The sequence below is a fragment of the Kogia breviceps genome, chromosome 18 (genome assembly GCF_026419965.1).
Source record: "Kogia breviceps isolate mKogBre1 chromosome 18, mKogBre1 haplotype 1, whole genome shotgun sequence".
NCBI lineage: Eukaryota > Metazoa > Chordata > Mammalia > Artiodactyla > Physeteridae > Kogia > Kogia breviceps.
In genome coordinates, this window is record NC_081327.1 from 30,119,631 (window position 1) to 30,145,300 (window position 25,670).

At 54.0% G+C, this 25,670-nt stretch overlaps 3 protein-coding genes across 6 annotated transcripts in view; 1 reads left to right on the top strand and 2 right to left on the bottom strand.

Annotated features, from left to right (window-relative positions):
* LOC131745370 (liver carboxylesterase-like) overlaps positions 1-10,841 on the top strand; it is a 72,388-nt gene extending 61,547 nt beyond the window's left edge. For 3 of the 4 annotated variants that reach the window (XM_067020113.1, XM_067020112.1, XM_059045707.2), the window contains 3 exons: positions 3,268-3,399; positions 4,346-4,418; positions 4,696-5,073. In XM_067020113.1, coding sequence (XP_066876214.1) covers positions 3,268-3,399; positions 4,346-4,418; positions 4,696-4,879 — 389 coding nt within the window. In that variant the 3' untranslated portion in view covers positions 4,880-5,073. Of the gene's footprint in view, positions 1-3,267; positions 3,400-4,345; positions 4,419-4,695; positions 5,074-5,736; positions 5,857-7,222 lie in introns of those variants that run through there. The other variant, XR_010837910.1, reaches the window with a different exon arrangement.
* Positions 10,842-14,371: 3,530 nt separating this feature from the next.
* LOC131745381 (metallothionein-1E-like) lies at positions 14,372-15,873 on the bottom strand. Its single transcript, XM_059045721.2, has 3 exons — positions 15,592-15,873; positions 14,946-15,011; positions 14,372-14,595 (listed from the first exon to the last, which is right to left on the bottom strand). Exons 1-3 carry the CDS (start codon positions 15,617-15,619, stop codon positions 14,504-14,506), a joined length of 186 nt encoding a protein of 61 aa, XP_058901704.1. The 5' UTR covers positions 15,620-15,873; the 3' UTR covers positions 14,372-14,503.
* An 8,231-nt stretch (positions 15,874-24,104) lies between these two features.
* LOC131745378 (metallothionein-1E) lies at positions 24,105-25,459 on the bottom strand. Its single transcript, XM_059045718.2, has 3 exons — positions 25,261-25,459; positions 24,615-24,680; positions 24,105-24,263 (listed from the first exon to the last, which is right to left on the bottom strand). The coding sequence occupies exons 1-3, from the start codon at positions 25,286-25,288 to the stop codon at positions 24,172-24,174; spliced, it is 186 nt and encodes a 61-aa protein (XP_058901701.1). The 5' UTR covers positions 25,289-25,459; the 3' UTR covers positions 24,105-24,171.
* Between the last annotated feature and the right edge of the window lie 211 nt (positions 25,460-25,670).

The following is a 25,670-nucleotide window of genomic DNA, read 5'->3' on the forward strand; positions in this document are numbered from 1 at the left end:
TTTCTTGGAGACCTCATTTCACCTAGTCTGCAAGCCAGGAGATGGTTCTGGGGTCCAGACCTCTCTGCCTAATGGTGCTAGAAGGGTTTTGAGACTTTGAGACTTTATAAGCGTGATAAAACGTAGCTGTGGCTGATTTACTCTGTCCCCAAGCACTCAGAACAGTAATTTGGAGATACTAGTTACCATTTCTTCCTCCCTAGGGTCCTGATGACCAGCCAGGGACTGCCTGGGGTCAAATCTGTTCTTTCATAAATTTGGTCTTGCCTCTTGCTACGTGTCTGATTTGTAGTATCCCCTTCAGCATCCATGCTGCTCCCAGCCATAATGGACTTGAGTTTTTTATCTGACATACCGTGACTGAATTCAAGGTCCTATTGCCAGCACTTCCCAGAGTTTATCAATGTTATTTTTTCACTGTTGTATTTCTCTCAATCTCTTTTTGATAAAGTAGTTTTCTGAGTATAAAATTAATCTTACTATTGTAGAAAGTTTTGAAAATATGGGAACATGTTAAAGAAGCAACTATATATTACTCATAATTCCTTCACCTAGAAGTATCAGCTATAAAGTTTTGACATTTTTTTCTATTAGCCTTTCCATGTCTTACACATAATTTTAAAATTAATTTTATGTTCATAGACAACTATATTGTAGGCATTTCCTCAATGTCAATAAAAATTCATGGAAAATATCAATTATTTCATGGTATGATGGATTAAAATTTACTTTAGTATTCCTGTCCTATTGGGTATTTAGCCTGGCTGCTCATTTTGATGCTACAGAAAACATCATACTCAGCCTTATGTGCATAAATCTTTTTTTTTTTTTTTTTTTTTTTTTTTTCCGGTATGTGGGCCTCTCACTGTTGTGGCCTCTCCCGTTGCGGAGCACAGGCTCCGGACGCACAGGCTCAGCGGCCATGGCTCACAGGCTTAGTTGCTCCGCGGCATGTGGGATCTTCCCGGACCAGGGCACGAACCCGTGTCTCCTGCATTGGCAGGCGGATTCTCAACCACTGCGCCACCAGGGAAGCCCGTGCATAAATCTTTAACCAAGTTTCAAATAATTTTCTTAGAGTTGGTTTCTAGAAGTGAAATTATTAAGCTGGGCTGTAGGAGAATTTTAAAGTTCTTGATAACATTTTGTGAAATTGCTTTCTAGTGTATGAGAATGTGGATTTCTTAGTTCTCTCACTTGGGATAGTCAGATTAAAAGAATAAAAATAATGCTGCCAATTTTATGTAAGTCCTACCTCACCAAAAAAAGAACATCACACTGATTTAATTTGCATACTTTTTATTACTAGCTCTCTCCTTCCTCCTGATTCTCTTGTTGCTCCTAATTGTTATTATTGAAATCTCTGCCCTACTTTCCTTTGAAGACGTGTGTTGTGATTGTAGGAATTATTTTAAAATACTTATTTATTTGGCTAAGCCGGGTCTTAGTTGTGGCACACGGAATCTTCAGTTATGGCATGCGGGATCTTTAGTTACGGCATGTGGGATCTTTAGTTGCGGCATGTGGGATCTAGTTCCCCGATCAGGGATTGAACCCGGGCCACCTGCACTGGGAGCATGGCGTCTTAACCACCGGACCACCAGAAAAGTGCCCTAGTAGGAATTTTAAAATAAATCTCAGTGGTTTAAGGCAAAACACTGAAAAAAAAAGAAGAAGAAGAGGAATGAAAAGAAGACTATCTTTTGGGCAGCATGCCGCCCTAATTAAGTTCTCTCATTCACACTAGGTCTTTCTTTGTATGGTTGGGTTCTGAGTTCCTTTCTAACACTTCTGAGTAGCAGAGGCAAGGGTAAACACCCTCCTTTCAGTGAGTTCTGCTTGACCCTGAAGCAGTTGTTTAGCAAGTGGATTATGGAACCACAGACGGATTGCTTCTTCCAAACAATGCCTCTTGCTAAACCAAGAGGGCAGTGAGTGGGGGGAAGGGAGGCAGTTAAATAAATTATTCTACATCCTCCTGTGAGGATGGCATATATTGTTACACTATGTAGTGGACAAACATTTAATGATATGAAGCAATTATTATAGTCATGTGGAATAACATATACAATAGTATCCTAATTTTATATACATAAGTCGGATAAGTGCTAAAATATTAACAGAGGTTTCTCTGAGCGGTGGGATTAGATGTGATCTTTTTGTTCTTATTCCTTTTTTCCGCATTTTCCAAATGTGATTCTGTCCCCAGGAAGGGAAAAAGTGTGATATTTCCCCGCCAGGCTGACTTGGGGCCTGACCCTTCCCCGGTAGAGTCACTCGCTCTGGGAATAGTGATCAATGCAAAGCACAGGGCTCCCCAGGCACCCGGGTGGTCTGGGCGTTCGCCCTGAAGGAGCTACATGGGCAACTCTGCTCAAGCATCAGCAGGAAAACTGACATCTCCTTGGGGCTTAGAGAGGGGGTGGTGAGAGTAGGGGCAGGGGAGAGGAGGAGGGAGGAACTGTACCCTGCCTCGGCCCCTTCTTCCTCCTGCCACCACCTGAACACTCCCTGGGCCAGGCAGGGAGCAAGACCTGTGAGATGACAGAGAAAAAGGAAGTGTTGAATTATGGTTTCCCGAGACACAAGGAATGGACTGTCCCCTTTCTGCATAGGCTTGCATTTAAATATCTGCACTTTCAGACCAGCAACTTGGATTTACTTCACTCTTCTTGGAATACGTGTGAAAAACACCAGAAGCGCTCAAAAATGGGCATAATAGAAGGCACCTGTCAGGCTGCAGGTATTCTCCAAGGGAATGAAAACTAACCTGTTAGCAATGAAATGTCGTGGTATTTCTGTGTACATAAACTATGTATCTAGATGTTCTGGTGTGTGAATGCATCAACAGGCAAAGAGGTTCATATGTATTGACCCAGTGCCTCTATAACGATAGTTATTTTGAATCAATTTCCCCAAAGTTTCAACATTCATTCATTCATCCACTCATTCATTCAATAACTGGCTCAAATCCAGTTCCACCTCCACCACCAGTACACCCTTAAGCAAGTCACAGAACTTTTCCCAAACTGTTTTTCTCTGTTTTATCTGATAACCAGGGGCTTCCTGCGGGGACACACAGGGTCTGGCACACAGTTGGTTCTCACAGTGGGCAACTTCTGATAATATTGTCGTTCACTCAGGACCAGGCATGGCCCCCAATTTCCTGATTGCTCACAGGGCCCCTCCCACCCACCTCTGGAGCCCTTGATACCATCCAGGTGTGCGTCTGCCGGAGTGAACTGTGCATGAATCCATGTCTTCCAGATGCCGGAGGCCCCGCTTACATGTATGAGTTCCAGTATCGCCCAAGCTTCTCATCAGCCATGAAACCCAAGACGGTGATAGGGGACCACGGGGATGAGCTCTTCTCGGTCTTCGGGGCTCCATTTTTGAAAGGTGATGGCCCTTTGGTGACTACAGACTTGGAGTTAGGGGGGTCTGGGTTCAAGTCTTGGTTTGGTGGCCTTGGGCAAGTTCCTCCTTCTCTCCAGGTCTTAGTTTCCTGAATTCACCATAACAGGGTTGAAGGACAAAGGCTCCCAACCTTTCTCTTGCTCTAATGTGCATGATGGATGATGCGTATCCTTGCGCCCTCATCCATGGTCACTCTAAGAATCCAGACCTGGGCATCAGTAAGACAGGAGGTGGGTCACCTGCAGGGCCCTGCTCAGGGCTAGAATGCCACCACTCACTTCGCACTCACAAGAGCATATCAGAAGGTACGTGAGAGTAAGGTTAGAATTGCTCTTAACCTTGAATCAGGACTAATATGTGTCTGTCTATCCAACCATCTATCTATCTAAAACTCACATCTTTTAAAATTAAATATGTTTAGGATTATAATATTTTAAAGAATACCTCTCACAGATGTCTTTAATGTCTTAACCCTCAGCAGTTACAGACAACTTGTGTGTGACACCCCCCAGGGCTGTTCATGACACCCAGTGCCTCTGGGCACTTTCTGGATGGATGACTCTTTGGGGACCTTGCAGCTTGGTTATTGTTCAGATTCTATGAAAATGTGTGTGGGTGAAGGAGATTGAAAAAAGACCCAAAGGAGAGTATCCTGGGAGGTGGGGTTACTGTAGCAGAAACCCTGGGGTGTGGCCCTGTGACCCAGCCAGTTTATGGATTGACTACAGCCCTTCACTGAGCCCGACCTAGGTCCCTAACTGTCAAGCTTAAAGTGAACTTGAATTACCCAAGATCTTCTTAAAATGCGGTTTTGACTCAGTAGGTCTGGAGTAAGGGCTCCGTTCCTGAATTTCTAACAAGTTCTCAAGGGCTGCTGCTGCCCCCGAACCACACTTTGAGTAGCAATGGCTTTGTCTCCTCCCCACAGATGGTGCCTCAGAAGAGGAGACCAATCTCAGCAAGATGGTGATGAAACTTTGGGCCAACTTTGCTCGGAACGGGTGAGCTGGTGGCACAGACAGAGCGGGGTTGGGAAGGGGCAGGGCGTGTCTGCTGGGTGGGAGGAGCTTCAACGTGTGCTGGGCAAACTCCCCGCCCTGTGACCCCTGGCATGAGAGCTCCCTCGGTGGACAGGCTGCCCAGGAGATGGTCAGCCTCCTGTCTCTGGAGGCGTATGAGCCTTTGGCAGAGATGAAGCCAGGGGGTCCCTGACAATCTCTGAGGGTTGTTGGGGCCATACAGTAGCTTTGGGGAATTTCTATGTGATTCTGTTCCCAGGAATCCCAACGGGGAGGGGCTTCCCCCTTGGCCAGTATATGACCAGAAAGAGGGGTACCTTCAGATTGGCGTCACCACCCAGGCAGCCGAGAAGCTGAAAGACAAGGAAGTGGCTTTCTGGAATGAGCTCCTGTCCAAGGAGGCGGCAAAGAAGCCACCCCAGTTAAAACATGCTGAGCTGTGAACGGGAGGCTCAGCTGGCCTTGCGGGCTTGTGGGACCCCAGACAGGGGTATTCTATAGAAGGTGTTTGTGGGCCAAAGAGGCATCTTACTGTGGAGGCTGGGGACTTATCTGATGGGAGTAGCAAAAGTCAGGGAGGGGGAATTTCAGTTTCTGTGGCCTCAATTTTGGAAATAAATGTTCTTTTGGAGACCAAGTCAGTGTCTTTGTCTTGGGCTGGAATTAAGTCATCCTCATTAGCTAGAGAAGGATGAGAGAGGGCCCCACTGGCAGGAAGCTGACTCAGGCAGCTCTGGCTTGGCCTCTGGACAGGAAGAGTCCAGTAGGCTGGGCCCTGGGGCGGGGGGGCTGAGGGGGACACTGCACCTGCTCCATATGTCTGGGCCGTCAGCAACTCCAGTAAGTGGAGGTGAGGGAACCAGAGTGCAGTGTCCCTCTCCTCCATGTGGAGCCGCCTGTAGACATGGAGGGGGCACAGACCGAGGATGTACCTGGACTGGGAAAGAGGGGGACTTGCCATGGTGACACCGTGGCACTGTTGTGTGGCCCTTACTGACTCTCCCACAGGTCTACAATTCTTTCTTCAACTTACACAGTATCCTCCCAGGCCCTCCCTGAGGCCATCTCTTCCAACAATTCCTCTGAACCCTTTCTGCAGCCTGGACCACATCAGGTCCAAGCAGTGACCACCTTGAAGTGAGTCCCTGAAGTGTCACCTGAAAACGGACTCTTTCAGGATACCTGGGGTGACTTCTGGCTCCTGGGATATAGGAAGCTCTAAGGAATGCCACTCCCACCTTAACAGAAAGAAAAAAATGGATTATCCTCAAAATCATGACTTTCTCTGACTCATTCAAAGAGGTTGCAGGGCAAACAATTACCCTGAGATCTCAGGGAAGACGGGCACTTCGGAGGAGAGATGAGAAGTGAACACTGGCTTACCGTCTGGCGACAGGTGGAAGATAGAGTCACCATATGTGTGAGTACAATTACTCTAAAAATTCGAATCAAGGGCTAAAGGCCAAATGTGGGCGAGTATGAGAGTATGAAATCCTAAAAACCACACACCCACAGGGAATTTACACTTGTTACAGGCCCTTCTCCATGGACCTCTATCAGGGACCCGTGAGAAATACTGGGAACAGGTAGTAAGACAAGAGAAAACCTGCCTCAAGCTTCAAGGGTGCAGGCTTCAAGCAGGCTTGCAGGCTTCAAGCTCTGCTCAGACACTTCTCCATTAAAAAATAAAATCCCCGGGCTTCCCTGGTGGCACAGTGGTTGAGAGTCCGCCTGCCGATGCAGGGGACGCGGGTTCGTGCCCCGGTCCGGAAGGATCCCACAAGACGCGGAGCGGCTGGGCCCGTGAGCCATGGCCGCCGAGCCTGCGCGTCCGGAGCCTGTCCTCCGCAACGGGAGAGGCCACAACAGTGAGAGGCCCGCAAATAAATAAATAAAATAAAATAAAATAAAATCCCCAAACCACTGAAGAAAGGTCAGCAAACCCACTACCCTTGGGGCCCTGGGGAAGACCTATAGTGGCTGAGGAAAAGGAAAATTTTAGAACTTTATATACATATAGAAAATTTGGGGCTTCTCTGGTGGCGCAGTGGTTAAGAATCCACCGGCCAATGCAGGTGGAATGGGTTCGAGCCCTGGTCCAGGAAGATCCCACATGCTGCAGAGCAAATAGCCTGTGTGCCACAACTACTGAGCCCACATGCCGCAACTACTGAAGGGCAAGTGCCTAGAGGCCATGCTCCTCAACTAGAGAAGCCACCACAGTGAGAACCTAGGGCACACAACGAAGAGTAGCCCCCGCTCGCCACAACTAAAGAAAGCCCGCGTGCAGCAACGAAGACCCAAAGCAGTCAAAAATAAAAAATAAATAAAAATAAATTTATTTTAAAAAGAAAAACAAAATGTTAAGTAAAATCCTAGTGCAGGTGACAGCAGAAATGGTAGGCATCCTCCTACAGCTTTTTGAAGGACAGGGACAGTCTTCCTCATGGCTTTATATCTCAAGTGCCAACTCCTCTTTTGTGGGAAAAATGATAACCCTTTCTGGGAATTGGCACATGCTCACATGATTGATGAGGACGACACAGGACACACAATTATGCACAGCAGCCCTTTCTTAACGGTTTGTAAGTAGGAAAATACCGCCTAAAATATGACTGATATAAATAAAGTAATAGCTAATATTTTGGTTACTTACTGTGTTCCACGCTTCAAACTAATATTGTTGCATCTATTAAATTCTTAAATCCTATTAAATTCTGACATCCTAATGTGTTGCATAGATAAATTATTAAATAACCAGGCGCTATTATTTTACACTTTTGCAGTGAGGAGAATGACCAGAGAGGTAATGTCACCTGGCAGTAACGGACAGGTGGGACTGGCCGTCCTGCAGGCTGACTGCAGCCCCCCGCCCAACCGGACACCATGTCATCCCATGAAAGGTGAGGACGCTGAACACGCGGCACAGAGGCAGCGGTGGGAAAGCACTGAGCTGGCAGTCAGAACCCTGTGCCCAGCTCTGTGACCTCTCAGGGCTTCAGCCTCCCACCTCTGCAGCCAGGAGCACAGCTGGACTCTCTCCGAAGACCCCTGCAGCCGTGAAAAAGGAGAGGCCGGATTCAGCCTCCAGTGATGTCATAACTGGCACCATGTGGCCGGGAGGTGAGACAGCTGTAGGGTAGGTTTAGTCATCTGAGTATACACTGTGGGCCCTTGGGTAAGTTGCTTAACCTCGCTGGAATTGGCACAATCGCTCCAGACCATGGAGGCTCACGGCATGGTGCTGGGGGCTGGCTTTCTCTTGTCCCCAGAGGCCCTGCTCACTGTCTCTCCAAGGCTCTGTGCCCTGTCCTGGGCACTGATGGGGCAGGCAACCTGAACCTAGTGTCTGAGAGCAATCACCTCAGGACAGAGGACACCATCCTGAACTCAGTCTCTGGGCCTGAGGGCACCTGGGCCCAGGCCTGCTGTTGGGAAGGGTGGAGTCTGTCCTAATGCCGTGGCGGTGCCTCCTTCCATGGGGCTTGTTGGAGGACATCCCCACGCCCTGTGGCACTGCATAAGCAAGGTTCCTCTCCATCTGCCCTCACCATAAGCTTGCTTGCAAACCAGGGAGCCTTTCTCCAGGAGCTTGTTGGGAGCTAAAGGAGTCTCTGAGCACAAATGTCAGCGTGGAGATAGCAATCATAAAGGACACCTCGGGTTCGGGAAGCCCGAGCTAGGAGCCAGGCCACTATCTCGCTTATTCCCCCTCATTGAAATTCATCTTTTTTATCGAAAGGAGGAAATGAAATCTCAGAGAGTATCAGTGACTTGCCAGGTCAGGAAGTGGCATGGTGGCTGGGAACCTGGGTGCCTGACGCCCACACCCACGCACGCAGCACGGGCCGGCTCCCGAAATGCCCTCTTCACACAGGGCACCTGTGGCCGCTCTTGGTGCTGACTTCTGAGCCACCTGTGTCCCCTTTCTCTTGGATTGCCCGTCAAATAGGGATTCCCTCCCCAGACCGGCAGGGGGCCCAACACCTGAACTATGTTACCTGTTCCCTCGGCACAGGCTTCTTGCTAATAAACACCACCCGGCCCTCCGCACCGCAGCACCACGGTCACTCTGCAGAGGAACACATGAAGTCCTTCTGCAACCAAGTCTCCTGGAAACGGCTGGGAAATTCCCACCAAACAAGTCCAGATCACTTTCGGGCTGTCAGGTAGCCATGGGCTGGATTTTGAGGGAAGGGAAGATGTCAGGCTGATCTAGGGAGGAACTTGGGAAGATTCAGAGCCAAGCCACTGGAGGGAGCTGTCAGGGATGGCAAGTGTCCTGTCCGGAGCCCTGGGCCAGCCAAGACTCATGTTCCCTGTGGGGAGGGAGGGGCAGAGCTGCTAGAGGCGTGGGTGGTCCACACACTGGGGCATCTGTGAAGTGTTCCCAGAACTCGGGCACACCTTCGGTGTATGTGCAGCATATGAAAGCCTCTGATTATCAGAAGTGCTCCTGGACGTATGAACGTGATATACATGTTGAAGGGAAAAATGGGTGTCACATATCGTGTCCTTTTACGTTTTTTGTTAGCGATTCTTTCTAGTGACCAGAGTTAAAAGTGTGGCATAAAATACAAATAGGTCTTTCCAGGGTGTTTTAGACACAAGCCCCGTGTAGAAGTCAAACAGGAGGGGTGTGGGATTCCATCCCCTCTGGGTACTTTTCCAGGCTCTCATCACCGAGGACTGAGTTTGGCAGGGGCCCTCAGAGAAGGAAAATGAGACATGGACAACTGTCTCAGCAATCCATACGCCTAAAGGGAATACAGGGCGTGTGTCCTCTGTGTGTCCAATGCTCTATGTCATCTGGCGAGCTTTTCATTTGGAGCTGAGAAACGGAAGCTCAAATTAACCTGAGCGGCTACGACGCTCAGTGTGTGTGTGTTTTGCGGGCGACGGTACTCTTTGGTCCAGAGCCGAGGTCTCTACACTTCCAGTCCAGTTCCGCACGCCAGTCCTAATGGGCACGGGGTCTCTTTGTCCAAGACAGACAAAGGAAGACAGAGCCAGAATAAAGTCAACAATTTTTATTACAACTCACATATTTCATAGAAAAAGGAATGTAGCGTCAGGTCCGGTTGTATGAGAAACGCTACAATGCAGGTCGGCCCGTGTTCCTCCGTCGACAGCCGGGGCAGGCTCTCCGTGACATCAGGCACAGCAGCTGCGCTTGTCCGAGGCCCCTTTGCACACGCAGCCCTGGGCACACTTGGCGCAGCCCACGGGGCAGCAGGGGCAGCAGCCTGGGGAAGCGAGGGCAGCGTGCAGGGACCACGCGTTGTCCGGAACCACCCTTGCCAACAGCAGGCCTGGCCCCAGCTGCCCTCAGGCCCAGACCCTGAGTTCAGGGTGGTGTCCTCCGTCCTGAGCTAATTGCTCTCAGACACTAGGTTCAGGTTGCCTGCCCCATCAGTGCCCAGGACAGGGCACAGAGCCTTGGAGAGACAGTGAGCAGGGCCTCTGGGCACAAGAGAAAGGCAGCCCCCAGCACCATCAGTGATGGGAGCCAAGTCCTCAGGATCAAAGTGGAGGCAGAGCCTTCACAGAGCAGCTCCCGCTCGGGATGGGGAAGCTCTGGGCTGCTTCGACGGGAAGGGGCTGCACCGGGTCTGAGAAGCCACACACGGTCACTAGTTCATGTCCCTAAAGTGTTTCAGTCCCTGAGAGGATTCAGAAGCGTGACTCGGGAGGCAGGAGGACTAGTTTAGTGACAGGTCTGAGGTTGTTGGTGACCCGTCTGGGTCTCGGTCTCCCTGTTCTCGAGTGCGCGCCTGGGTCTCGGTGATCTCGAAGGTGATTCCAGCTCTGATTGTGAATCCCTTGCTGGTGAGGGGGTGCCGGGATGTTTGGTCACTGTTCTGCTCCTGCCTGCTGAGCTCTGGGCTCCCTCCTGGCACTCAGCCAGGACCCCGCATTCCCAGAGAAGGCCCCCGCACACTCACTCTTCTTGCAGGAGGTGCATCTGCAGGCTTTGCAGCTGCAGGAGCCGCCTGCCAGGAAGGGAAAGGCCAGCAGTGAGCAGGGAGGGGGATGCAGGAGCTACAGCAGACGGTCAGCAATGCCTCCCTGAGCCCTCCTCCTCTGTCAGGACCCAGCCCCGGGAGCTCGTGTCCACTGAGGCGCATAGAGAAGCCCCAGCTCCTCTCTTCTGGTCCAAGGAGAGTAGGTCCCCTCTTGATGGACTCCACAGGGAAGGTCCCAAGCTCCAGACCCATCCCAGGCTCACCGGGGCTAGGGGCCAGGGCCTATGGCCTGAACCCCAAAGAGGCAATGTTCCCTCCTCCATCAAGTCCTGGCAACTCCGAGGCCTCCTCCCAACACTGGGTCTAGCAATCCCCTGACTTCTGGGTGACCTCAACAAAGACAGTTTTGAGCCTCTGTACTCTCCATTCAAAAATAGAGGCTGGGGCTTCCCTGGTGGCGCAGTGGTTGAGAGTCCGCCTGCCGATGCGGGGGACGCGGGTTCGTGCCCCGGTCCGGGAGGATCCCCCGTGCCGCGGAGCGGCTGGGCCCTTGAGCCGTGGCCGCTGAGCCTGGGCGTCCGGAGCCTGTGCTCTGCAGCGGGAGAGGCCACGACAGTGAGAGGCCCACGTACTGGAAAAAAAAAAAAAAAAAATAGAGGCTGGAAATCTCTGGCGGTCTAGTGGTTAGGGGTCAGCGTTCTCACTTCCTAGTTTCTGGGTTCAATCCCTGGTCAGGGAACTAAGCTCCCACAAGCCGAGTGCTACGGCCAAAAAAAAAAAAAGATTGAAAAAATGCTGTCCCTTCCCTGGCTAGGAAGAAAGCAAAAGCACTGGGTGAACCGCGGGCGTCCACTTGTGCTCAAATTCAAAATTCTTCCTCATCTAACCCCAGGGACACTCTGTCCTGTGCCTGAGAAGCGGGCCACCAAGGCCCAGAGCCAGTGGTTCCTTACCAGTGGAGCAGGGGCACTTGGGGTCTATTTGGAGCCCAGGTGAGAACGGGGATCTGATGCAAGCGGCCAAGAGGCACCTGAGCTGGTGGGAGGCGTGTCGAGCCTAGGAGCCGGCTTGCAGTGTTCCTACCCAGGAGAGCCGGCCCGGGCGCAGAGGTCCCACCCCCTCCTTGCCCCCGCCCCGCGGATCTGCGCTCCGCGCCGCGCGCGCGCACCGGCCGGTCGTGGTGGGCCGGGCTGTGAGGAACTGTCGGGGCCGAGCGCACGATTCTCCCAGTGCGCCTGGGTCGGCTCTGCGCAGGGAGAGGCGTGTTTGGTGCCTGCTCGCGGGTAGAGACTGTTTGCCAGGAGGTGCGCGGTTTCCTAGCCACCCTGTCCGCCCCCTCCCGATTTTCCTGAGGGCGGCAGCCACTTTGGGCCCGGATTTTGCAGCAGCCCAGCCTCTGTGTCCTGGCTGTCTTCCCCACCCCCGACCCCGCGCTGTTGTCTTCAGGTTCACCGTTTCCGGAGCCCGTGTGCAGCCCTAGTGTGTCGCTCACGTCCCAGGCGTGGCTGGATTCTGGGAGTTGTGTGCAGAGACCGGTGGTGGATGTGACCTTCAGCACCGATCCTCAGACTCCCTCTTCCCCCACCGTTTCCCGTCCTGGTCCCCACGACGGTCCTTAGGCGGCGTTTCTGTAACGTTTCTCCGTGAGAGCAGCGCGGCCAACTTAAGACCTCTGCCTGCCGTCCTTCCTTCTGTTCTCCACTCCCGAGTGGATGGATGGGCACATGTGTCCCGGGGCTCCTGGCCTAAACTTGCCAGGGTTTTTCCTGATCCCAGCCAGTCCACCCTGCTCCAGGATGGAGGTTCCCAAAGCATGAGATCCCACCCCACGGAAGGGATCATTGTGAGTGATGGGCAGACCTGGCGTGACATAGCAAAGCGTGAAAAGTGGTCGTTTCCCTTTCAGTATGCAGCAGCGGGAAGAGCACTGAGCAGGCAGTCAGATCCCTCTGCGTAGCGAGCGCTGTGACCTCTCTGGCCTTCAGTCTCCCATCTCTCCAACCAGAAGCACAACCAGACTGTCTCAAAGGACCCTCCCAGCTCTGAATAATGATAGGCAGGCCTGAGCATTCAGTGACCTCATAATCAGCGACCTTTGGCAAGGAGGTGAGACAGCCTTGCTATAGGTTCAGACCTCTGACTATGATCTGTGTGCCCTTAGGCAGGGCGCTTAAACTCTGGGTAGCCGCCCACACAGTACAGTCATTCCACGCCCTGCAGGTTCACTCTGTTACTGGTTCCATGTAGATCAAGTGATATGAAGGGTGGGCATTGATTTTGTGTTTCTCCAAATGGTGTGTCGGCATCTTATCCAAGGGGGATATTGCAGGGCATCCACGCTCCCCCTGCCAACGGATCAGTAAATTTGCAATCAAACTTTAACCTCCAGCCTGGAGTAATGCTTGCAAAACCATGAGCCTTTCCCCAAGAGCTTGTTGGAATTCAACAAGATTCTGTCCCAGCATCGTCACTGTGAACAGAAGCATCATAATAGACCCTGTTGGTTAAGCCCTAGTGAGGAGCTAGGCCGCTCTCAATTCCACATAGGGCTATAATCTCCTTTTTATAGGAAATGGAGACTTAGAGAGGTTGAGCGAGTCATTTAGGATCCGTGGCTGGTAAGTGCCACTGCGGTCTGTTGACCAAGACTGCAGGCAATCTTGGTTCCCCAGCACCCATGCACCCAGCACAGGCTGGCTCCTGAAATCCCCTCTTCACACAGGACACCTGTGGGTAAGTGTGGTCCTGACACTTGGGCCACGTGACTCGTCTTTCTCTTGGACTTTCCATCAAATAGCAAATCCCTCCAAAAGCTGTCAGGAGGACTAGCTATTGCCATTATGTACAAGTCACTCAGCGCCTCACTCCTTCCTAATAAATGCCACCACAACTTTGTAAATGCAGAATCTGACACGACCCTGCACAGGCAGACATGAAGTCCTTCATCTGGAACCAATTTCCAGGTACTCTGCCTCTTGTTGGGAAATGGCTGGGCATTACCTGCAAATTCCTAGTCCCTTTGCTGGTTTCAAGTAGCCAAGGGCTGCATTTTGAAGGCAGAGTTCAGCCTGACCTAAAGGAACTTCGGAAGATTCAGAGCCAACTCACCCCGCAGGGAGTTCTCAGGGGTAGCAGGTGTCCTGTCAGTAGCCCTGGGCCAGCCAAGACAGATGTTCCCTGTGGGGAGGCAGGGGGCAGAGCTGCTCCAGGCATGGGTGGTCCACACAGTGGGGCGTTTGAAAGTGTTTTCAGTGTTCAACATACTCCTTTGATGAACACATGTGGTTTTTTTAAATAATTGAAGTATAGCTGATTTACAATATTGTGTTAGTTTCAGGTGAACAAACATGTTTTAACTTTTTAAATTTTTCCTGTATTACTCTGTTCTTCATATATTTATTCAAATTTATTGAATCAAAAATTGGGTTTTGTATTTTGTGTCCTTTTAAATTTTTCTTAGTAATTCACTTAATTTTATTTTTAACAAAGTTGAGGTTTGTGAAGTTAGAAAATAAAAACCACAGCTATAACGTTCATACGTCTTTCAGTGCAGGGAGTTTGAGACTTCCAGGTAGGGATTCAGGTAACTGGAGGTGTGATTCCAACTTCTTTAGAGTCTGTCAAGCCTAAAATCTATGAGGAAGTGAAGTTAGCCAGGGAAATCAGAGGATGGGAAATGAGGCGTTGAGAAGTCACCAACCCTTGCCATGCCACCAACCCTTGCCATGAGAATGGAGGGGACCTTGTATCTGCTGCACACCCTTAGGGCATCTGGTCTGACGCTCTTCCATTTTACGGAAGATGAACCCAGTGAGGGAGTGTGTCTTGTCTTAGGCACTCAGTCTGTTAGGGACTCACATTTTGTTCCAGTACCCAAGTCTCTGCTCTTCTCATCCAGTCTCCTACACCAGCTGTGGATAGCACAAAAGCCCTTATTCCCAGTGCACAGAAAAGAACGCCGAGTCAGAATAGTGTCCACAACTTTTATTACCACTTACATATTTCATAGGAAAGGGAATGTAGCAATCAAGTCAGAGTTGTATAAAAACGCAGGTCGGCCCGCGTTCCTCCATGGACACCCGGGGCAGGCTGTCCGCGACATCAGGCACAGCAGCTGCACTTGGCCGAGGCCCCTTTGCACACGCAGCCCTGGGCGCACTTGGCGCAGCCCACGGGGCAGCAGGGGCAGCAGCCTGGGGAGAGATGGGGGAAAGCAGATGTCGGCGATGACTTTCCCAGGCTCCTCCTTGCCCGACAGCAGCCCTGCGACAAGCCCTCAGATCCAAAGGACCCCGAGTACAGAAGAACATGCTCTGTTCCAAGACAGGTGGGAGGACCTTGAGGTTTGGCTTCCCCTAGGAAATGGCTGCCCTGCCCCATCTACGCCAAGGGCAGGGCAGCAAGTCAGAAGCAGCAGTGGCAGGTACCGAAGAGCAAAGGAAGACCAGACCCCCGCCAGAGCCAGACACTCAGAGCCCGCTCTGGGTTCCCTCCCTCACCCTAGCTGCAGCCCCCAGGTGCCCAGAGAAGGCCCCACACTCACTCTTCTTGCAGGAGGCGCATCTGCAGGCTTTGCAGGTGCAGGAGCCAGCACAGCTGCAGGAGCCGCCTGCCAGGAAGGGAAAGGCCAGCAGTGAGCAGGGAGGGGGATGCAGGAGCTACAGCAGACGGTCAGCAATGCCTCCCTGAGCCCTCCACCTCTGTCGGGACCCAGTCTCGGGAGCTGGTGTCCACTCAGGCGCATAGAGAAGCCCCAGCTCCTCTCTTCTGGTCCAAGGAGAGTAGGTCCCCTCCTGATGGACTCCACTCCACAGGGATGCCCCAGGCTCCAGACCCAGCCCAGGCTGACAGGGGCTGGGGGCCAGGGCCCACGGCCTGAATCCCAAAGAGCCAATGTCCCCTCCTCCCATCAAGTCCTGGCAGCTCCGAGGCCTCCTCCAAACACTGGGTCCCGGTCTAGCAGCCCCCTGACCAGCCGGGTGACCTCCACATGGACAGCCTGGAGCCTCCGTGCTCTCAGTGTTAACGGAGAGGCAAAGGGAGACTGACATGCTCTCAGGAGCCTGGCTACCAAGAAAGGCCTGGAGCCGTGACAGGAGTCCTCCTGAGCTCAGACTCAAAAGCCTCCCTTCTCGCGTCCTGTGGCTGGGAAGGGGGCATCCTAAGGCTCAAAGCCAGGGCTCTCTTACCAGTGGGGCAGGAGCACTTGGGGTCCATCTGGAGGAGAAGTGAGGCCGGAGGTCCAAAGCAAGGGGCGAAGCCGCTGCACCGGTCCGGTAGGGGGCGAGTGGGAGCCAGGAGCCCGGGGGCTCAGTTATAGGCCGAGGAGGCGGCCCGGGCGCAGAGGCCCCGCCCTCGCCTTGCAGCCGCCCCGCGGGTCCGCGCCCGCGCCCGCGCCATTCGGCCCGAAGCGCCCTGGGCCGGGCTGTGAGCAACAGACGGGGCCGAGCGCACCATTCCACTTCGGTGCCGGCTGGAGCGGAGGAACCGGGTGCCGTGCGGTAAGCGGTGTCCCAGCCCCCTGTCCGCCCCTTCCCTATGTGCCCGACGGGAGCAGCCAGCCACCCTGTTGCCGGGTTGTGCAGGAATCCGGCTCCCGCGTCCTCCGGTCTTCCGCGCCCCAGGCCCCGCGCCGCCGGCCTCCGGGTCGCCGTGTCCTGCAGCCTGAGAACAGCCCCCGCCTCCGGCTCGTGTCCCTGGCTCGGCTGGAACCGGGGAGCGGTGTCAGAAAGCGCAGGCGCATGGGACCCTCAGCCCCGTTTCGCGCACCCCGTGTGTCCTCCGGCGTTGCCAGCCCCGGTCCCCAGCACGGGCCTTTGGAAGCATGTTTCCGGTACCGTGTCCTGTAAGGGCAGCGCGATGAACATTGCCTCCAGCCGGTAGTGCTCGCTTGTGTTTTCCTTTCCTGGAGGGATCATGGCGCATTTGTCCGGGGGCTCCTTTGCCTAAGCTTTCGAGGGGCGCTCCTCACTGTAGCCGGTCCACCCCTCGCCAGGGTGGAGGTTCCCTAATCATGGGGTGCTCCCCAGGGAAGTCATCATTGTAGGTGAGAGGCAGACCTGGCGTTAAGGAACAAAGCGAGCCAAGTGGATAGTTCCCTCTGAGTAGTCCTGACACTTACTCACCATGGAGTCCATGCCAGGCCTCGTTAATCACTTTTGCTCTCTGAATTGTCACACCAACCCAGAAGGGAGATACTAGTCAGGAGCCCGTTTCTCAGAGGCCAATCTACCTACAGTACAAGGAGGCTACTAAGGCAGCACCCAGCGCTGGGGAGTGGTGCGCTGCTTCTGTGTTTTTGTCGCTTCGCAGCTGAAAGAGAGAGTCAGTGAGAAAGCTCCCCTTTTGGGCCAGAGCTGTGTCCTCAGCCCGTCTCTACCGTGTCCAGCTCAATCCTGGGGGCGACCAAACTGACGGAATAGGAATGTATGTATGATTCTGTGGCTACCTTCTGACTCTCTCCTTCTGTAGTGTTCAAGAGGTTTCTTTTGGTATAACGTATTTCAGAAAGTCAGTGGAAAGAAAACGGTAAGGAAATCCTGATGCAGGCGACAGCAGAAATGTCAGGATCCTTCTGTATCTGTTAGGAGGACACCGACTGTCTTGCTCACGGCTTCCTCTGCGTAGCGTCAATGGCTCTTTGCGTGAAGGCAGGATAACCCTCTCAGGGCAACTGCTCCCACACTCACAGGGTTGACGAGGCCGGCGCAGAGCACAGAGCTACACACACCGTCCTTGCTTGCGTGTCTGGAAGGAGAGCAATGTCTCCTAGGGTAACGATAACAAACAAACAAGTAAATAAATCCGTGATATGATAGATTACTCACCGAGTGCCCAGTATATTCTGACATTCTTTGCATGGATTCAATCCTTTAATCCCAAGAGCCAGACACTGTTATTTTGCCCTTTGAGCAGAGGAGACTGAGCCCCAGAGAGGTTATGTCACGTGGCTATATGTGACCCAGATGGGACTGGCCGTCCTGCAGGCTGACTGCAGCCCCCCGCCCAAGCGGGCACCATGTCATCCCATGAAAGGTGAGGACGCTGAACACGTGGCACAGAGGCAGCAGTGGGAAAGCACTGAGCTGGCAGTCAGAACCCTGTGCCCAGCTCTGTGACCTCTCAGGGCTTCAGCTTCCCACCTCTGCAGCCAGGAGCACAGCTGGACTCTCTCCGAAGACCCCTGCAGCCGTGAAAAAGGAGAGGCCGGATTCAGCCTCCAGTGATGTCACAACCGGCACCATGTGGCCGGGAGGTGAGACAGCTTTAGTGCAGGTTTCCTCCTCTGAGGATAGGCTGACTGCCCTTGAGTACGTTGCTGAGCCTCTCTGGAATGGGCACCATCGCAGCAGACCATGCCGGTTCACCGAGTCTGTCCGAATGCCGTGGCGGTGCCTCGTTCCATGGGGCTTGTTGGAGGACATCCCCACGCCGTGTGGCACTGGATGAGCAAGGTTCCTATCGATGTCTACCCTCACAATGAGCTTGCTTGCAAAGCAGGAGCTTGTTGGGAGCTAAAGGAGTCTCTGAGCACAAATGTCAGTGTGGAGACAGCGATCATAAGGGAGACCTCGGGTTCGGGAAGCCCGAGCTAGGAGCCAGGCCACTATCTCGCTTATTCCCCCTCATTGAAATTCATCTTTTTTATCGAAAGGAGGAAATGAAATCTCAGAGAGTATCAGTGACTTGCCAGGTCAGGAAGTGGCATGGTGGCTGGGAACCTGGGTGCCTGACGCCCACACCCACGCACGCAGCACGGGCCGGCTCCCGAAATGCCCTCTTCACACAGGGCACCTGTGGCCGCTCTTGGTGCTGACTTCCGAGCCACGTGTGTCCCCTTTCTCTTGGATTGCCCGTCAAATAGGGATTCCCTCCCCAGACCGGCAGGGGGCCCAACACCTGAACTATGTTACCTGTTCCCTCGGCACACGCTTCTTGCGAATAAACACCACCCGGCCCTCCGCACCGCAGCACCACGGTCACTCTGCAGAGGAACACATGAAGTCTTTCTGCAACCAAGTCTCCTGGAAACGGCTGGGAAATTCCCACCAAACAAGTCCAGATCACTTTCGGGCTGTCAGGTAGCCATGGGCTGGATTTTGAGGGAAGGGAAGATGTCAGGCTGATCTAGGGAGGAACTTGGGAAGATTCAGGGCCAAGCCACTGCAGGGAGCTGTCAGGGGTGGCGAGTGTCCTGTCCGGAGCCCTGGGCCAGCCAAGACTCATGTTCCCTGTGGGGCGGCAGGAGGCAGAGCTGCTCGAGGCGTGGGTGGTCCACACACTGGGGCATCTGTGAAGTGTTCCCAGAACTCGGGCACACCTTCGGTGTATGTGCAGCATATGAAAGCCTCTGATTATCAGAAGTGCTCCTGGACGTATGAACGTGATATACGTGTTGAAGGGAAAAATGGGTGTCACATATCGTGTCCTTTTACGTTTTTTGTTAGCGATTCTTTCTAGTGACCAGAGTTAAAAGTGTGGCAGAAAATACAAATAGGTCTTTCCAGGGTGTTTTAGACACAAGCCCCGTGGAGAAGTCAAACAGGAGGGGTGTGGGATTCCATCCCCTCTGGGTACTTTTCCAGGCTCTCATCACCGAGGACTGAGTTTGGCAGGGGCCCTCAGAGAAGGAAAATGAGAAATGGACAACTGTCTCAGCAATCCATACTCCTAAAGGGAATACAGGGCGTGTGTACTCTGTGTGTCCAATGCTCTATGTCATCTGGCGAGCTTTTCATTTGGAGCTGAGAAGCGGAAGCTTAAATTAACCTGAGCGGCTACGATGCTCAGTGTGTGTGTGTTTTGCGGGGGACGGTACTCTTTGGTCCAGAGCCGAGGTCTCTACACTTCCAGTCCAGTTCCCCACGCCAGTCCTAATGGGCACGGGGTCTCTTTGTCCAAGAAAGACAAAGGAAGACAGAGCCAGAATAAAGTCAACAATTTTTATTACAACTCACATATTTCATAGAAAAAGGAATGTAGCGTCAGGTCCGGTTGTATGAGAAACGCTACAATGCAGGTCGGCCCGTGTTCCTCCGTCGACAGCCGGGGCAGGCTGTCCGCAACATCAGGCACAGCAGCTGCGCTTGTCCGAGGCCCCTTTGCACACGCAGCCCTGGGCACACTTGGCACAGCCCACGGGGCAGCAGGGGCAGCAGCCTGGGGAAGCGAGGGCAGCGTGCAGTCGGACCACGCGTTGTCCGGAACCACCCTTGCCAACAGCAGGCCTGGCCCCAGCTGCCCTCAGGTCCAGACCCTGAGTTCAGGGTGGGGTCCTCCGTCCTGAGATAATTGCTCTCAGACACTAGGTTCAGGTTGCCTGCCCCATCAGTGCCCAGGACAGGGCACAGAGCCTTGGAGAGACAGTGAGCAGGGCCTCTGGGCACAAGACAAAGGCAGCCCCCAGCACCATCAGTGATGGGAGCCAAGTCCTCAGGATCAAAGTGGAGGCAGAGCCCTCACAGAGCAGCTCCCGCTCGGGATAGGGAAGCTCTGGGCTGCTTCGACGGGAAGGGGCTGCACCGGGTCCGAGAAGCGACACACGGTCGCTAGTTCATGTCCCTAAAGTGTTTCAGTCCCTGAGAGGATTCAGAAGCGTGACTCGGGAGGCAGGAGGACTAGTTTAGTGACAGGTCTGAGGTTGTTGGTGACCCGTCTGGGTCTCGGTCTCCCTGTTCTCGAGTGCGCGCCTGGGTCTCGGTGATCTCGAAGGTGATTCCAGCTCTGATTGTGAATCCCTTGCTGGTGAGGGGGTGCCGGGACGTTTGGTCACTGTTCTGCTCCTGCCTGCTGAGCTCTGGGCTCCCTCCTGGCACTCAGCCAGGACCCCGCATTCCCAGAGAAGGCCCCCGCACACTCACTCTTCTTGCAGGAGGTGCATCTGCAGGCTTTGCAGCTGCAGGAGCCGCCTGCCAGGAAGGGAAAGGCCAGCGGTGAGCAGGGAGGGGAATGCAGGAGCTACAGGAGACGGTCAGCAATGCCTCCCTGAGCCCTCCTCCTCTGTCAGGACCCAGCCGCGGGAGCGCGTGTCCACTCAGGAGCATAGAGAAGCCCCAGCTGCTCTCTTCTGGTCCAAGGAGAGTAGGTCCCCTCCTGATGGACTGCACAGGGAAGGTCCCAGGCTCTAGACCCATCCCAGGCTCAGCGGGGCTGGGGGCCAGGGCCTATGGCCTGAACCCCAAAGAGGCAATGTCCCCTCCTCCATCAAGTCCTGGCAACTCCGAGGCCTCCTCCAAACACTGGGTCTAGCAATCCCCTGACTTCTGGGTGACCTCAACAAAGACAGTTTTGAGCCTCTGTACTCTCCATTTAAAAATAGAGGCTGGAAATCTCTGGCGGTCTAGTGGTTAGGGGTCAGCGTTCTCACTTCCTAGTTTCTGGGTTCAATCCCTGGTCAGGGAACTAAGCTCCCACAAGCCGAGTGCTACGGCCAAAAAAAAAAAAAAAAAAAAATTGAAAAAATGCTGTACCTTCCCTGGCTAGGAATAAAGCAGAAGCACTGGGTGAACCGCGGGCGTCCACTTGTGCTCAAATTCAAAATTCTTCCTCATCTAACCCCAGGGACACTCTGTCCTGTGCCTGAGAAGCGGGCCACCAAGGCCCAGAGCCAGGGGTTCCTTACCAGTGGAGCAGGGGCACTTGGGGGCTATTTGGAGCCCAGGTGAGAACGGGGGTCTGATGCAAGCGGCCAAGAGGCACCTGAGCTGGTGGGAGGCGTGTCGAGCCTAGGAGCCAGCTTGCAGTGTTCCTACCCAGGAGAGCCGGGCCGGGCGCAGAGGTCCCACCCCCTCCTTGCCCCCGCCCCGCGGATCTGCGCTCCGCGCCGCGCGTGCGCGCGCACCGGGCGGTCGTGGTGGGCCGGGCTGTGAGCAACTGTCGGGGCCGAGCGCACGATTCTCCCAGTGCGCATGGGTCGGCTCTGCGCAGGGAGAGGCGTGTTTGGTGCCTGCTCGCGGGTAGGGACTGTTTGCCAGGAGGTAGGTGCGCGGTTTCCTAGCCACCCTGTCCGCCCCCTCCCGATTTTCCTGAGGGCGGCAGCCACCTTGGGCCCGGATTTTGCAGCAGCCCAGCCTCTGTGTCCTGGCTGTCTTCCCCACCCCCGGCCCCCGCGCTGTTGTGTTCAGGTTCCCCGTTTCCGGAGCCCGTGTGCAGCCCTAGTGTGTCGCTCACGTCCCAGGCGTGGCTGGATCCTGGGAGTTGTGTGCAGAGACCGGTGGTGGATGTGACCTTCAGCACCGATCCTCAGACTCCCTCTTCCCCCACCGTTTCCCGTCCTGGTCCCCACGACGGTCCTTAGGCGGCGGTTCTCTAACGTTTCTCCGTGAGAGCACCGCGACCAACTTAAGGCCTCTACCTGCCGTCCTTCCTTCTGTTCTCCACTCCCGAGTGGATGGGTGGGCACATGTGTCCCGGTGCTCCTGGCCTAAACTTGCCAGGGTTTTCCTGCTCCCAGCCAGTCCACCCTGCTGCAGGATGGAGGTTCCCAAAGCATGAGATCCCACCCCACGGAAGGGATCATTGTAAGTGATGGGCAGACCTGGCGTGACATAGCAAAGCGTGAAAAGTGGTCATTTCCCTTTCAGTATGCAGCAGCGGGAAGAGCACTGAGCAGGCAGTCAGATCCCTCTGCGTAGCGAGCGCTGTGACCTCTCTGGCCTTCAGTCTCCCATCTCTCCAACCAGAAGCACAACCAGACTGTCTCAAAGGACCCTCCCAGCTCTGAATAATGATAGGCAGGCCTGAGCATTCAGTGACCTCATAATCAGCGACCTTTGGCAAGGAGGTGAGACAGCCTTGCTATAGGTTCAGACCTCTGACTATGATCTGTGTGCCCTTAGGCAGGGCGCTTAAACTCTGGGTAGCTGCCCGCACAGTCATTCCACGCCCTGCAGGTTCACTCTGTTACTGGTTCCATGTAGATCAAGTGATATGAAGGGTGGGCATTGATTTTGTGTTTCTCCAAATGGTGTGTCGGCATCTTATCCAAGGGGGATATTGCAGGGCATCCACCCTCCCCCTGCCAACGGATCAGTAAATTTGCAATCAAACTTTAACCTCCAGCCTGGAGTAATGCTTGCAAAACCATGAGCCTTTCCCCAAGAGCTTGTTGGAATTCAACAAGATTCTGTCCCAGCATCGTCACTGTGAACAGAAGCATCATAATAGACCCTGTTGGTTAAGCCCTAGTGAGGAGCTAGGCCACTCTCAATTCCACATAGGGATATAATCTCCTTTTTATAGGAAATGGAGACTTAGAGAGGTTGAGCGAGTCATTTAGGACCCGTGGCTGGTAAGTGCCACTGCGGTCTGTTGACCAAGACTGCAGGCAATCTTGGTTCCCCAGCACCCATGCACCCAGCACAGGCTGGCTCCTGAAATCCCCTCTTCACACAGGACACCTGTGGGTAAGTGTGGTCCTGACACTTGGGCCACGTGACTCGTCTTTCTCTTGGACTTTCCATCAAATAGCAAATCCCTCCAAAAGCTGTCAGGAGGACTAGCTATTGCCATTATGTACAAGTCACTCAGCGCCTCAGTCCTTCCTAATAAATACCACCACAACTTTGTAAATGCAGAATCTGACACGACCCTGCACAGGCAGACATGAAGTCCTTCATCTGGAACCAATTTCCAGGTACTCTGCCTCTTGTTGGGAAATGGCTGGGCATTACCTGCAAATTCCTAGTCCCTTTGCTGGTTTCAAGTAGCCAAGGGCTGCATTTTGAAGGCAGAGTTCAGCCTGACCTAAAGGAACTTCGGAAGATTCAGAGCCAACTCACCCCGCAGGGAGTTCTCAGGGGTAGCAGGTGTCCTGTCAGTAGCCCTGGGCCAGCCAAGACAGATGTTCCCTGTGGGGAGGCAGGGGGCAGAGCTGCTCCAGGCGTGGGTGGTCCACACAGTGGGGCGTTTGAAAGTGTTTTCAGTGTTCAACATACTCCTTTGATGAACACATGTGGTTTTTTTTTAATAATTGAAGTATAGCTGATTTACAATATTGTGTTAGTTTCAGGTGAACAAACATGTTTTAAATTTAAAAATTTTTCCTGTATTACTGTTCTTCATATATTTATTCAAATTTATCGAATCAAAAGTTGGGTTTTGTATTTTGTGTCCTTTTAAATTTTTGTTAGTAATTCACTTAATTTTATCTTACCAAAGGTTAGGTTTGTGAAGTTAGACAATAAAAACCACAGCTAGAACATTCACACGTCTTTCAGTGCAGGGAGTTTGAGACTTCAGGTAGGGATTCAGGTAACTGGAGGTGTGATTCCAACTTCTTTAGAGTCTATCAAGCCTAAAATCTATGAGGAAGTGAAGTTAGCCAGGGAAATCAGAGGATGGGAAATGAGGCATTGAGAAGTCACCAACCCTTGCCATGCCACCAACCCTTCCCATGAGAATGGAGGGAACCTTGTATCTGCTGCACACCCTTAGAGCATCTGGTCTAACGCTCTTTCATTTTATGGAAGATGAACCCAGTGAGGGAGTGTGTCTTGTCTTAGGCACTCAGTCTGTTAGGGACTCACATTTTGTTCCAGTACCCAAGTCTCTGCCCTTCTCATCCAGTCTCCTACACCAGCCGTGGATGGCACAAAAGCCCTCATTCCCAGTGCACAGAAAAGAATGCCGAGTCGGAATAGTGTCCACAACTTTTATTACCACTTACATATTTCATAGGAAAGGGAATGTAGCAATTAAGTCAGAGTTGTATAAAAACGCAGGTCGGCCCGCGTTCCTCCATGGACACCCGGGGCAGGCTGTCCGCGACATCAGGCACAGCAGCTGCACTTGGCCGAGGCCCCTTTGCACACGCAGCCCTGGGCGCACTTGGCGCAGCCCACGGGGCAGCAGGGGCAGCAGCCTGGGGAGAGATGGGGGAAAGCAGATGTCGGCGATGACTTTCCCAGGCTCCTCCTTGCCCGACAGCAGCCCTGCGACAAGCCCTCAGATCCAAAGGACCCCGAGTACAGAAGAACATGCTCTGTTCCAAGACAGGTGGGAGGACCTTGAGGTTTGGCTTCCCCTAGGAAATGGCTGCCCTGCCCCATCTACGCCAAGGGCAGGGCAGCAAGTCAGAAGCAGCAGTGGCAGGTGCCGAAGAGCAAAGGAAGACCAGCCCCCCCGCCAGAGCCAGACACTCAGAGCCAGCTCTGGGTTCCCTCCCTCACCCTAGCTGCAGCCCCCAGGTGCCCAGAGAAGGCACCACACTCACTCTTCTTGCAGGAGGTGCATCTGCAGGCTTTGCAGGTGCAGGAGCCAGCACAGCTGCAGGAGCCGCCTGCCAGGAAGGGAAAGACCAGCAGTGAGCAGGGAGGGGGATGCAGGAGCTACAGCAGACGGTCAGCAATGCCTCCCTGAGCCCTCCTCCTCTGTCAGGACCCAGGCTCGGGAGCTCGTGTCCACTCAGGCGCATAGAGAAGCCCCAGCTCCTCTCTTCTGGTCCAAGGAGAGTAGGTCCCCTCCTGATGGACTCCACTGCACAGGGATGCCCCAGGCTCCAGACCCAGCCCAGGCTGACATGGGCTGGGGGCCAGGGCCCACGGCCTGAATCCCAAACGGCCAATGTCCCCTCCTCCCATCAAGTCCTGGCAGCTCCGAGGCCTCCTCCAAACACTGGGTCCCGGTCTAGCAGCCCCCTGACCAGCCGGGTGACCTCCAGAAGGACAGCCTGGAGCCTCCGTGCCCTCAGTGTTAACGGAGAGGCAAAGGGAGACTGACATGCTCTCAGGAGCCTGGCTACCAAGAAAGGCCTGGAGCCGTGACAGGAGTCCTCCTGAGCTCAGACTCAAAAGCCTCCCTTCTCGCGTCCTGTGGCTGGGAAGGGGGCATCCTAAGGCTCAAAGCCAGGGCTCTCTTACCAGTGGGGCAGGAGCACTTGGGGTCCATCTGGAGGAGAAGTGAGGCCGGAGGTCCAAAGCAAGGGGCGAAGCCGCTGCACCGGTCCGGTAGGGGGCGAGTGGGAGCCAGGAGCCCGGGGGCTCAGTTATAGGCCGAGGAGGCGGCCCGGGCGCAGAGGCCCCGCCCTCGCCTTGCAGCCGCCCCGCGGGTCCGCGCCCGCGCCCGCGCCCGCGCCCTTCGGCCCGAAGCGCCCTGGGCCGGGCTGTGAGCAACAGACGGGGCCGAGCGCACCATTCCACTTCGGTGCCGGCTGGAGCGGAGGAACCGGGTGCCGTGCGGTAAGCGGTGTCCCAGGCCCCTGGCCGCCCCTTCCCAATGTGCCCGACGGGAGCAGCCAGCCACCCTGTTGCCGGGTTGTGCAGGAATGCGG

Excerpts from the sequence above, each read along its gene's own strand:
- LOC131745381 (XM_059045721.2), bottom strand. The coding sequence starts at position 15,619 with ATGGACCCCAAGTGCTCCTGCCCCACTG. Across the intron at positions 15,012-15,591 it reads CAAGTGCTCCTGCCCCACTG|GCGGCTCCTGCAGCTGTGCT; the intron begins GTAAGAGAGCCC and ends CCTTCCTGGCAG. Across the intron at positions 14,596-14,945 it reads ATGCGCCTCCTGCAAGAAGA|GCTGCTGCCCCTGCTGCCCC; the intron begins GTGAGTGTGGGG and ends ATCTCTCCCCAG.
- LOC131745378 (XM_059045718.2), bottom strand. The coding sequence starts at position 25,288 with ATGGACCCCAAGTGCTCCTGCCCCACTG. Across the intron at positions 24,681-25,260 it reads CAAGTGCTCCTGCCCCACTG|GCGGCTCCTGCAGCTGTGCT; the intron begins GTAAGAGAGCCC and ends CCTTCCTGGCAG. Across the intron at positions 24,264-24,614 it reads ATGCACCTCCTGCAAGAAGA|GCTGCTGCCCCTGCTGCCCC; the intron begins GTGAGTGTGGTG and ends ATCTCTCCCCAG.